The sequence below is a fragment of the Sylvia atricapilla genome, chromosome 6, assembly GCF_009819655.1.
Source record: "Sylvia atricapilla isolate bSylAtr1 chromosome 6, bSylAtr1.pri, whole genome shotgun sequence".
Classification (NCBI taxonomy): domain Eukaryota; kingdom Metazoa; phylum Chordata; class Aves; order Passeriformes; family Sylviidae; genus Sylvia; species Sylvia atricapilla.
The window spans coordinates 6,419,261-6,431,527 of NC_089145.1; the positions used below are offsets into that span (position 1 = coordinate 6,419,261).

A 12,267-nucleotide genomic window follows, 5' to 3' on the forward strand; every position below is an offset into this window, starting at 1 on the left:
ATGTAAATTATACAGTAGGAGCTCGTTGCTGCTCTGCTGGGTAGGAAAAGAAGACTGGCTTTTATTTTCTTGGAATTTCACTGGCGTTGAAAATACCGATGTGTGTCTTTTTAATGTTATCAGTGTGAAATCCTTGATGTTTCATTACAGAAAGAATCTCACGGTAACTCTTAACACCAGGTTACTACCGTGTTGTATTTTTGGGTTGCTTTGTGTGTTTTTTCTTCCAGAGCCTGCAGACAGCACGGCCTCCCAGCCCACAGGAATGAATGAAAATGTCTCATCCTCAGTTCAAAGCTGCGGCAGCGCTGTTCCTTGCAATAACTCCTCAGCCATCCCTCAGCCCAGCTCTGCTATTAAACCTTGGCGCAGCAAGTCCCTCAGTGCCAAGCACACAGCGACGTCTTCCATGTTATCCACGAAGCAGCCGGCAGTGGAGCCTCCAAAGCCGCCCTCAGAAATCGCCAAAACAGCTCCCAACAGCCAGAAATCCATGCTGGAAAAGCTAAAACTCTTCAACAGCAAAGGGGGTTCCAAAGCAGGGGGGACCACGCTGGAGTGTCCAGGCTCTCGGGACAACAGCTGTGAGAAACTGGAGGCGCTGCTCAGCTTTGAGGAGAGTGAAGAGATCGATGCCACCAATCAGAATGTCAACAACCCGGGATCCATGTCCAGCAGCCCCAAAATTGCACTCAAGGGAATTGCACAAAGGACTTTCAGCCGCGCGCTGACTAATAAGAAAAGTTCTCCGAAGGGTAACGAGAAGGAGAAAGAGAAACAAAAAGAGAAGGAAAAGGATAAAAGTAAAGACATTACAAAGAGAACGTCCATCACCGAGAAGCTGGACCTGAAGGAGGAACCTAAAGAAGAACAGACAGCACTAACAACAACAACAGAGATGCCAAAAAAGTCCTCCAAGATCGCAAGCTTTATCCCTAAAGGAGGGAAGCTGAACAGTGCCAAGAAGGAGGCCTCTGCCCCTTCGCACAGTGGAATACCAAAACCAGGAATGAAAAACAGCGCAGGGAAATCCTCAAGTGCCCCTGTTCCCGCAAAGGAAGGCGAGAGGAGCCGTGGCGGCAAAGCCGGCTCGGGGCTCTCCCATCAGAAGTCCCAGCTGGACAGCCGTCATTCCAGCTCCTCCTCCAGCCTGGCTTCCTCCGAGGGGAAGGGCGCCGGGGGCCTCCACGGCAGCAGCAGCAGCCAGGCTGTGGGCGGCCCTGCGGTGAGCACCCACACCACAGGCAGCAACACCGTGAGCGTGCAGCTACCTCAGCCCCAGCAGCAGTACAGCCACCCCAACACCGCCACTGTCGCGCCCTTCATGTACAGGTACGGCGTGCGCCGCGGGAGTAGGGTCACCGGGAGGGTCCTTCTGGACATTTCCGTGTGAATGCTGCTCCGTGGAGAAGTTTATTGCTTCAAGAGTGTGGGCAATCCGTGCGTCTTCGCAAAAACTGATGGTGAAGGCGGTATGAGAAGTCGTGGTAGATGGGTGTGGCAGCTCTGGCTTCATTTTTTTCCTTGCCAAGGTCGGGATGAATAATACATGGGAAATGTAGGTTTCGAGTTGGGACTTGGGATGTTTATTACTTCTTATCTGTTTACAGGCTGATAAGCTGTGAGCTCTAACTAGCAAGTTATAGAAACGAGGTAAAATGGAGTGCTTCTAACTCTTTCCAAGTTTATTTCAGCACTAATTACCCAATAATGAGGTGACACCCATATTATTTATACTTTTGACCCAATAATGACCATCCAAGGCCCACAATGCAGACCTTTTTCACCCAACTACATAAAATCACCTAAACCCATGAAGAAGAAGGACTTGGACTCTAATGCCCAAAATCTTCCATTTTGACACACCTATATGACTGTATACTAAAATCCCAAAATCCAGGTTTCCAGAATTCTGACAGACAGGAGGGGGAATAATGGTTGTATCCAGCTCTACTGGCAGGAAACATGACAAGCTCCATGACCAGGTGCTGCTCTTCCAAAGGGTACAAGAAGGTGCATCAGGTTTGTTTTATAGCTTTGAAAGCTGTAACAATGCCAAGACACACTCATGGGTCTTTGTTGTGGCTGACTGTGGTGGAGCTGCCTCACTATAAGCAGGAATTGGAAATTCGAAAAAAAATAAATAAATGAAAATAAAAATCCTTTTGTTTAAGTAAGGCCAGACAAGAAGTCTGTGGTACTGTATGTGTTAACCCCAAGATAAGGAAAAGGGCAGCCAAATGAAGTCACAGCTATCCTCTGTCTAGTCCCATTTTCTGTTTGAAGCACCTTCTGTTTGACAGTGACAGTAGAGGATACATAGGGAAGTACCCTAGGGATAGTAGGGAAATAAGGAGAGAAATCAGTAGCAGAGATTATTAAAGACACAGTATGACTGGGACACAAGTTTCTCAGTCAGAGGATGGGATTTTTGGTTTGGACAGCCATCTCATGGGGGTTTTTTGACACTGCTTTTAGTGTCTTTCGTAGGAAGAGGATGCAAGTGTTTGTTCTGTCTTCATCATCTTCTTGCTGCTTATGATCTGAAAGACCCCTCTCACCTCCTTTGCTTGCTTAAGATGTGTCCTTTCTAGGCTAAGGTATCCTAACCTCTTTAGTTTTCACTTGTGAAGATTTTGTTCATGATCTTTATTCATTTTGGTTGCCCTTCCCCATGGTTTTTTCAGCTCTACTGTACACATTCTTTAGGCTTGGCTCTCTTGGCAGATGTAGCATAAAAAATGGTTGATCACATTTTGTAAGTAAGAGTGAATGACAGTGGAATGAACCTGAAGGAGAGGGATGCCAAAGGCCTATGTAGGAATGCAGAATGGGAAGAGCAACACTTGAGTGTTCTGGCCCCTTTGAGGATTCTCCCTGTATGGAATTAAATGCCAAGGCACCTGGAAAACAGAAACCTTTGGAGAAATGTTGTTAAATTTATTACTACAGTGTCCCCTCCTTGTTGGTATTGATCTTAGTCTGAACACAGATATCATCTAAAATGTGAAAGCAGATGCAATCCATACAATTTCTATAATCTAAACATACTGATAGACTCCGCACAGTATTTACCTGACCTTTTACCAAAACCAGGAATGAAAACTACCTGCTGGCAGCTGGCAAATTGAAAAATACTGTTTAGTTTTCAGCACTGGAGGAAAAAAGTAACTCTGTAATCATGTTAGCTTTAAAAGGAAAGAGAAAAGTCAGATCATATTGGTTTGCAAGGCAAACATAGCACATTATTGTATTTACTATCCAGACATTATTTCAATCTGCAAAATGCACTTGTTAATGCACTGCAGTAGAAGGCTCAGGTGTTTTCTGACATCATTTAAGGTTACTTTATCAGCTGCCTGTAGACTTTTTGTTTGGGTTTGATGGGGTTTTTTTAAAGCAAAAGGCATAAGAAATTGTCCTGCATTTTGTATAGGGTTGTCACGGGCAGAATGGGAGCTTCAGACAAAGTTTATTAAAGAAGCCTTCCTCTTTAGTCAGGAGGTGCAGAAAAGGCCCCGTTGCTTTCTAAATTCCTTCTCAGAGAGGAGTCTGGGTGCAGCTGGATCCAGACTTAGCACCAGACTTTGTCAACTTTGTTCATGTCTAAAGGATTATATAGGTGTAATTGACCTTCATATAACACAACTGTCCTGTAGGATTAAGGATGGGAAACCAAATATATTTAAATGAAAATAAGTGATTTGTTTTGATAATGATTAGACTAATAGTTCTCAATCAGAATTATTTACTGCATGGTAAAGGCAGCTGTGATTACTAGCATAGTATAATTCACTATTTTGGAAACAATGCCAAAGGAATTACGTTAAAGTTATATTAAAAGCAATTATTCAGTAGATGTTACTCACCCATAGCAATGACTGTGGGAACATCTCTTTTCCTCCCTGTCCAGGATGTCCCCACTCAAGGAGGGGTGTGTTAGAAGGCCTTGCCATTAAAGAGTGGGATTGGGCTTTCATAGGTCACAGTGACCATCAGTCCTGTGTGTCCTGGCCAGCTGTGTCAGCCCAGCATCTCCAGTTATCAGTGGTATCACTGTTGGGTCCTTTATCAGGTCCTTTGCCAGGTCTGCCACATCTTCACCTCCCTGTCAGGAGGTTGAACTTTGGGGTTGATGAGTCAGGCTGGTTTCAGCCTTATTCAACACCAAAAGCAGCAGGAAGCCCCTTCTCCTTCTGCCACAGACAGCTCTGTAAAATAGGGCATTGTTCCAGTTGTTCTATCCTCACTCCAGGCAGAGCATCCTGCTGCAAGAGTCAGGTGAAATTAGGAGTATTGCAATAATAATTCCTCACTGTATCCCCACTTTCTTACTGCACTTACCCTTGGGGCAGGAGAACTTCCAGCTGTGTGTTGGTGTGGCTCTATAAGCAGAACACAGCACAATTAGTAAAGTGAATTGAGTCACAGTATTTTAGTGAAATCTGACAACAGATCCTTACATCACCTTTGATTTCCTGGCAGCCATAATATTGGACAATAAATTGGAGTTTGAATTTGGTTTTGCCCAGTCATTTCTTTTAAAATGGAAGTGATGTTGAAGGGAGCCTAGCAGGAGTGTGACATGCCATCAAATGCTGCCTGATTTATCTTCATGCAATACACACTTTATTGGAGAGGATCAGATTAGCCACAACAACTGATGTTATTGATAATTAAAATATATCTGGAAATCCAAGTGTTTTAAGACCCCCATCTGAGGAGCTGTGAAGCCTATCTTCGACTATGAATTTTTTATTTTTTACAGCTGAGTGCTTGTTTCCATTTCTAGGACATAATTCAACATGGGACTAATGAATTATGTAAAATCAGTCTGCTGGTCTGTTCTGGAGAGTGGGACAGAGTGGCTGATGGCAGGTGCACTCGTCTTGCTGTTGTATTGGAGATACTTTGGCTGGAGAGTGGGTGCACATCCCTGTTTTGTTTTGCTTTCCAGATCTCAGACAGACAATGAGGGGAACGTGACAGCCGAGGCCAGCACAGGAGGGGTCAGCATGGATTCTGCTCTTTATGTCAAAACTGCCCAGCCTGCCCTCGAGGACCTCTCAGGTGAGTCTTGGCAGCATGACTCATTACTGACCGTGGTCTGATTCAATAAAAATGGGCTAGAGCAAGCTGATTTTATTCCTAATGCTTTAGCTCTTAATAACTATATTTCTTTCAGCTCTTCAGCAATGAAAACCAGGTGTCAATAATTTAAATTAAGTTCAGCACAAGTGTGCTCCCCAAATTTCTTGAAATCACCAGGAATTCAGCCTGCTTAGTGTTTTTCTTGGAGATGTGCAGCATTTTTAAGGATTAAACTACTCTAAGGATTCTAAGTATTCCCAAGCATTTAATATGCATTGTTTCGTTTTAAAAACTTCATTTTGGAGCTTACAGAAGAGATTGTGTTCATTTCCTTGACGTTTTGGTTTGGAGGAACCTCAGTATCACTCACATGAATCTCATCAATTTGAGAAATTTGAGCCTTTGCAGCAATGGGGCACCAAAATCCACACTCTATTGTGTCCAGCATACAGAAGTTGAAACTGGTTGTGGCTAGAAAATGAGCAGTCTAAATTAGAAAGTAGCTGGTATATTTATCTAGAATTCCTGCTACTGTAAGAAGTATAAAATATTTAGAAAAAAAATAAGCTTATAAGTATAACAAAGGGATTTTCAGCAACCATATTGTTAGAATCTACTAGATTCTACTAATGTGGTCTAAAATGTGATTTTGAAGTCACAGTCTGATCTCCTCCATTTCAGCAATACCTTTGACTTTAGTTACTGTGGGCTATTGCAGGATATCTCATCTGTAGAATATCTCAGGTTTTTTCCATCTGCTTAGTCCTGGTGTCCCCCAGTTTAATGGGGAATTTGAAACCAAATCTTTGGTTTCAAATGAGGGATTTGAAGCCCTCTCTGGAAAAGTGACTTGGCCAAAAGTCTCACAGTGAGATTAATTTCATACTGCATTGCATATTCTGTCAGTGCTGCCTTTATAACTGTGTGCTGATGGCAAAGGTGAGAGGCAGAGTCACTGGTGAGGAAAAGGGCTGCAGGAATGCCTAAGGGACTATATCTGTGTGTACAATTTATACATAGGTGGATTAAGTACTTAAAAGGCAGAGAAAAGGCACAAGCAATAAAATCCTTGAGGACATTTTTGGGTTCATATTTAAATATGAGAGTCACAAGTAAGAAACACAGTGTCCAGCTGCTTAAACTTTTTCAGCATTACCTCTTAATCATCATATTGGCTGGGCTGGATGTATTTCAGCCTGCAAACTGAGACAAAAAGTCTTCAGTCTTTAATGACAGATGTTATGTAACTAGAGGCTATTACTCAACTAGAATATGTAAGTTTTGGGATCCAGAGGCGGAAGACAGCTGCCAGCCTCAAACGAAGGGAGATGCAAACCCCAGCTGTGCACAGCCAGACCAGACAGCAGCATCCATGAAGGGGCCTTGGGGGAAACAGAGCAACCTGAACAAAATAGTCCCTCAGCCCAGATGAATTAGAAGAAATAAGGCAGAGTTGTCTCCTCTCCCTGCATTGCAGCTATTGATGCTGTTCATTTAAAAGCACATATAAAACAAAAGAGAGCATAGGTAGGGGAAAATGGAAGCAGAATTGTTTAAAGATGCTGTCTGCTCATGAGGAGCTGAATGATTTCACAATTAAGCTCCAGGGGCCAACAATCCAATATCTGTCTTTCGAGTGTAGTTGTGATTCAAGCAGTGGAATGTAATTTAAGTGAAAATTTGGTATCAATTTAGGCATAAGAGTGATCTCAGAAGAAATTGGTTTAGTTTGTCTCCTGTGTGTTTTCCTAAGAAGCTACCTACCATTTGCCTTCACATCTATGAGAGAAATGATCTGTAAAAAACCACTGTGACCTTTGTTAAGCTAAAGGCCTATAAATATTTTATGGTTTTTACTAGAAAAATTTGTAGATCCGTGAGTATAGAAAATGTTTTCTGTCCCAGAGACCCACTGGCTAAAGTAATCAGTCTTGTTAGGTGGATGTTTCCAGTCCAGCCAGACCATAATTGTTTGACCCTCTGGCTTAAGTGAATTGTAACTCAGGGAAATGATTTCCCAGGGAGCAGAGAGTGATTAAAAGAAAAATGCTCACACAGGCACTAAGCACTTTGGTCACTAGTTTGTAGCACTGCTGCGTTTTACAGGCAACAGTGTGTGAGTGGTTTTTTCTGTGCCACCAACCTGGCATCTTCTAGAAACGTGAAATTCAAAGGGAGAGAGTGTCAAAAGTTCCAACAACAGCTTTGTTATCTGGTTCTTCCCAGTTGTGATGTGGGTAATACATAGATATCCATCTAAACTAGCAATTGTGTGAGTGCCCAGCATCCTGGCAGCTCAGAAATGCATCACTTTTACAGAGAAGGCTGATACAAAACGTGAAATGTTTTACATTTACTGTAGTATTTTCTTTAGTCATGAGTTGTAAACCCTTTAGAGTGAAATAATTTCCTTCTGTGCCCCACAGAAGCTTTGTGACAGTTTTTTGGAGGTTTTCTGTTCCAGCTTTCAGCTTATAAAGAATACACTGGCACTACTAGAAATTCACTACTCTTCAGCCTCTTAGAGGATTTAACTCTATAAAGCTCAGCTGAGGTAGCAACCAAAGCATTTCTGAAATGACAGCTGAGAGCATGTAAATAAATCATGCTGAAGCACTAATTAAATTATTAATTTGATAAAATGAAATTATGTTGAGGCAGTTGGAAGACCTTTTTCTTTGTGTACAGAAACTCCACTTTTAAAGAGCGGGACACGAGTGTGTTTTAGAACCAAGTATTTAAAGAAGAAAATTTCTAAGTGCCATGAAAATTAAGTCATCCCGCAACTTTGTGTCATGTAGCACATTTTAGGAACAGTAACTGTGCTGTGATGTTGGCAAGCAAACAATAACCTTTTGTTATTTTACCTGGAGCATCACTCAGCATGGAGCACCCACCCCCCCAATCAGCACGGCTTAGTTTATAGAAAGCAGTTATTGTAAGACAAAAAAGATCTAGTGAAAACACAGCACTGGAGCAATTGCCTGTGTCAGGTTCATGTTAATTGTGTCCATATATGAGATGGAAAGGGTGGTATTGATGGAGTGTGTGTTCTAATGAGGTTGAAAGTGAACCAGAATTTAAACTGGGTCATATGGGAAATGACAGTACAGCAACATCTCAAAGGCAGCCTGTGCAATGAGGGTAACCCTGCAGAGCTCATTTCAGTCAGGATGTGATGCGGGCAGGTGCCTGCCGAGGGGAACAGGATCTCAATCCTAACCAGCTTAGAAAGTCAGAAGAAAAGCTCATTGGAGTCAGGTTCAGGCACAGGCGGCAGCTCAGTTCTGTGCTGTCCCCTGCCTGGGCCTTACTGGTGGTTTGTTTTCCCTGCAGGGGAGGATCCGGAGACGCGGCGGCTGCGAACTGTGAAGAACATCGCTGACCTTCGGCAGAACCTGGAGGAAACCATGTCCAGTCTGCGGGGAACCCAGGTCACACACAGGTGAGGGCACCACTGTGGCTCTGAGAAAATGGAAAATGGAAACCACTCTGCTCTTACCTTACATCTGGCTGGGTTGCATCCTTAGAAAAATTGTGAACACTGACAGTGAGAGGTGCTGATCTTGAAATTTTTGTCTTTAATGCACAGAGTTTGAATAATGTTGGCTGGTTATTGGGAGGGCATGATGAGGAATTGATGGGATGGTATTTGTATTGGCTCAAAGGTCAAGGATAGTCACTTCTTGTCAAATGTGTGAGGTGGTGTTTGAATATAAGTTACAGTTTAAAATGTTTCTTCTTACTTCAGTGCATTACACCTCTCTCCCCCTGTGTGTAATATTTTGTTTAAATAAGAGGTGAACTGTGCTTGACCTACATTATCAAGTGCATAACTTAAATTCCTGACCAAACTTCGGACAAACAAATTTTTCTTATATAGTTAGTTATCCCCTGAATGTAACTGCTTTTTCTTTGTAAAGCAGTATTTGGAAATCTTCAACATTATTTAAGATATGCTGTAAATAAGCAAAGATTGCTATTAGACTTAAACGTTATATGAGTTAGGTCTTTCACGTGTTGAACAGGAAGTTTGAGAGAATAAGCTGTTTGGCCCCTAATGCTTGGGGCCTTATGTACCCCAACCCTAACTGAGTTTATTGGAGGAACTCTTTGCATTTTGGCTTTGTATCTAAAGCTGAAGCAGACCTTGCAAAGATGGACTCCCAAAGCCATTTTTCTTTGCAAGTTTCAATTAATGTGACATCCCTTCATGGTTTAATTACTATAACCAGAGAATATAGAGATTTTTGCTTATATGTAACATTGGGAATGGTACAATGCTGTTTATTTTTACTAATATCTACAATAAATTTAAAAAAAGTGGCACTTAGTTGAGCAGGAAAGGAAAAGAGGAGTTTGTGTGGGTAAGACAAGTTGCAGCTATGAATTAGCTGCAAACAAATTAGCTGCAACTCAGCTGTGAGTATTCAGGGTGTAGTCTTACAATCTGTACACATCACCTGAAAACTCATGGTATAATCCCATTTTTAGGGTGTCATATAAGAATATTACCAATAATTTTAAAGATATACATAACTCATGAATATATGAGTAATTTATTGGTTTTTTCTAATTTGGGTTTGAACATCTTCAAAGCAAGTCATCATTATTGGTTTGTTGATATAGAAAATATATTTTGAAAAAATAATTTTTTTTTGCTCTTCTTACTTTTCATTTAATTCTCTCCATAGTGTAGAAATAGCTTCCATCCTGGCGCTGGGCACATCTTTAGAGTTAGAATTTTCATGAATGCGGATAATAAAAGTGGCTACATCAGAAAAGTAGTACTTCAGGAGGTTTTCCTTTAGTCAGCATATTATCCCACTCCCTTGCTGTTATATGTGCTTGAAGATGAGAAAGTCATACTTTGATACTGTGGATAATCCATTTAAAAGTTCCTGCTTAAGTCTTCTGAGGTGTGTTTAGAGCACCTGGTGGCCTGGGAGCAAGAGTCTCTTTGGGAACATGGGGGAAGGACCTGAAAAGTAAAAAGAAAGGATCACCCTGGATGTTGCAGCAGTAAATTGTCGGTAACTTGGTGAGCGTTCAGGGCCTTGGAAGCACCTGGAATCTCACAGCATTCCATGTAATAGCCACATTTGGTCCGGTGCATCTGATGCCTTGGAGTGGCTACCTGAAACAGAGGCTAGACTAGATTAGGAGAATAAAGTGGGTATTTATTAAAGCCTTCAAAGAGGTGCCCCTTGGGCAGTCAGAAGCTTTCCAGAGGCTATACCCAAGAAGGACAACAGTCATGAGTTTTTCTGACAATTTTAAGTTTGGTCCGTTTACATATCAGGAGTTAATTCTCTAATTACAGCTTTAGGTAATGAAGTAATTTACCTCAGTTTGCTCCCCCCCAATTCACTTTTGTTTATGCTTTTCGGGCCCTGAGGCTGTAGGCTGTAGGCCTGAGGCTGTAGGCTGTTTCAGACCCAGAGGGATTGTTTTCTCTGACCAAAAGGTGAAGACGGTTAACACTCCATGTGGAATTTAGAGTTATGCACTAGCACAGTGCAGGATCTGAAACACATTAAAGCTAAATACATAGACATTAATAAGCATTCTTTATATTTCCCCACCAGATTATGAAAATAAAGCTTGTGCTAGAGCCTTGTTAAATCACGATAGAACGTTTGGAAAAAAAATTCACGTGGAATTCTGTTTTGATAGTTTAATGATAGTTTTCTGATTACAAATTCGGAGTGATCTTGCCCCTACCTGAGGCCAGAGCATATCCTAAGGCAGTGTGTTTCTCCTTTCCAAGCACGCTGGAGACCACCTTCGACACCAACGTCACCACGGAGATCAGCGGCCGCAGCATCCTCAGCCTGACGGGGCGGCCCACGCCACTGTCGTGGCGGCTGGGCCAGTCCAGCCCGCGGCTGCAGGCGGGCGACGCGCCCTCCCTGGGCAATGGGTACCCTCCAAGGGCCAACGCCAGCCGCTTCGTCAGCGCTGAGCCGGGCGCCGGCCGCTACCTGTACCCGGCACCGCTCCGCCGGCAGCTGGCCGCGCGCGGCAGCACCGTCTGCCACCTGGACATCGCCGACAAGGCCGGCGACGACGTGGACCTGGAGGGCATCGCCATGGATGCCACCGGGTACATGAGCGACGGCGACGTGCTGGGCAAGAACATCCGGGCCGACGACATCACCAGCGGGTGAGTGAATGCCTCGCTGGGCGCCATTCTTCCCTTCTCTTCCCTTCTCTTCCCTTCTCTTCCCTTCTCTTCCCTTCTCTTCCCTTCTCTTCCCTTCTCTTCCCTTCTCTTCCCTTCTCTTCCCTTCTCTTCCCTTCTCTTCCCTTCTCTTCCTCCCCTCTCTTCCTCCCCTCTCTTCCTCCCTTCTCTTCCTCCCTTCTCTTCCTCTCTCTTCTCGCCGAGTGTTTCTGCGATTATTTCGAGAAATAAAAGCCAGCGATAAAGACGTTCTACTGGTTTTGGTGCCTTGGGAAGGCTGACCTGGAACAGAGATGGACAGAGCTAGAGAGTAAAATAGATATTTAGTGAAAGGCCTCCAGGATACAGCTTGAGCAGGAAAAGAGCCTGAGCAAGGCTACACCCAAGGTGGATTTAGAATGGTCACAAAATGGCTGGCCAGTCACAAAGTATTAGATTTTTATAAGTTTTGACCCATTTGCATATTGGGGTTTGATTGTCCAATTCCAGCTGCAGGTTGTGAGGTCCCATCCTTCTTGTTCTCCCTCCAGCCCACCCTTGTTTGTGCTTTTGGGCCTGAAAGTTGTCCTTGGTCTCCAGCAGGGAAAGGATTTGTTTTGTCTCCCCACTCTGTGAAAAGAGCTGACTGACACTGAATATGAGGCTCAGAACTGCACCCCTGGGCAGCACAGAATGTGAAAAACATGAAAGCAAAAACATTAAGCATCAGTTTTAATAAGCCTTTTGGAGAGACAGCTCATTATCACAGAGAGATTCAAACAAAATTCCAGTTTTTAAGTGCACGTTAAGAAAATATCCCTAGATATGAAGATACTCTTGCGTGTGATTAAACGTTTTTCTGAGCCAAGACTCAGTTGTGGTTGCAACTTTCATTTGTGCCCACGAGATGGAGGGAGTGAGGCACGTTTTTGTACTTAGCTGAGCTCTTTTGCTGCCCTCAACTTTGAGGGGCCAGTTCACTGGAAGGAAATGAGTTAAAGATGCATCTCTGT

The 12,267-nt window shown here is 43.2% G+C and overlaps 1 protein-coding gene across 2 annotated transcripts in view; it reads left to right on the forward strand.

The window, feature by feature from the left end:
• NAV2 (neuron navigator 2) overlaps positions 1-12,267 on the forward strand; it is a 211,122-nt gene that overhangs the window by 103,699 nt on the left and 95,156 nt on the right. For both annotated transcript variants that reach the window (XM_066320538.1, XM_066320539.1), the window contains 4 exons: positions 231-1,332; positions 4,958-5,070; positions 8,428-8,536; positions 10,862-11,257. In XM_066320538.1, the coding sequence (XP_066176635.1) occupies positions 231-1,332; positions 4,958-5,070; positions 8,428-8,536; positions 10,862-11,257 (1,720 nt within the window). The remainder of the gene's footprint in view (positions 1-230; positions 1,333-4,957; positions 5,071-8,427; positions 8,537-10,861; positions 11,258-12,267) is intronic.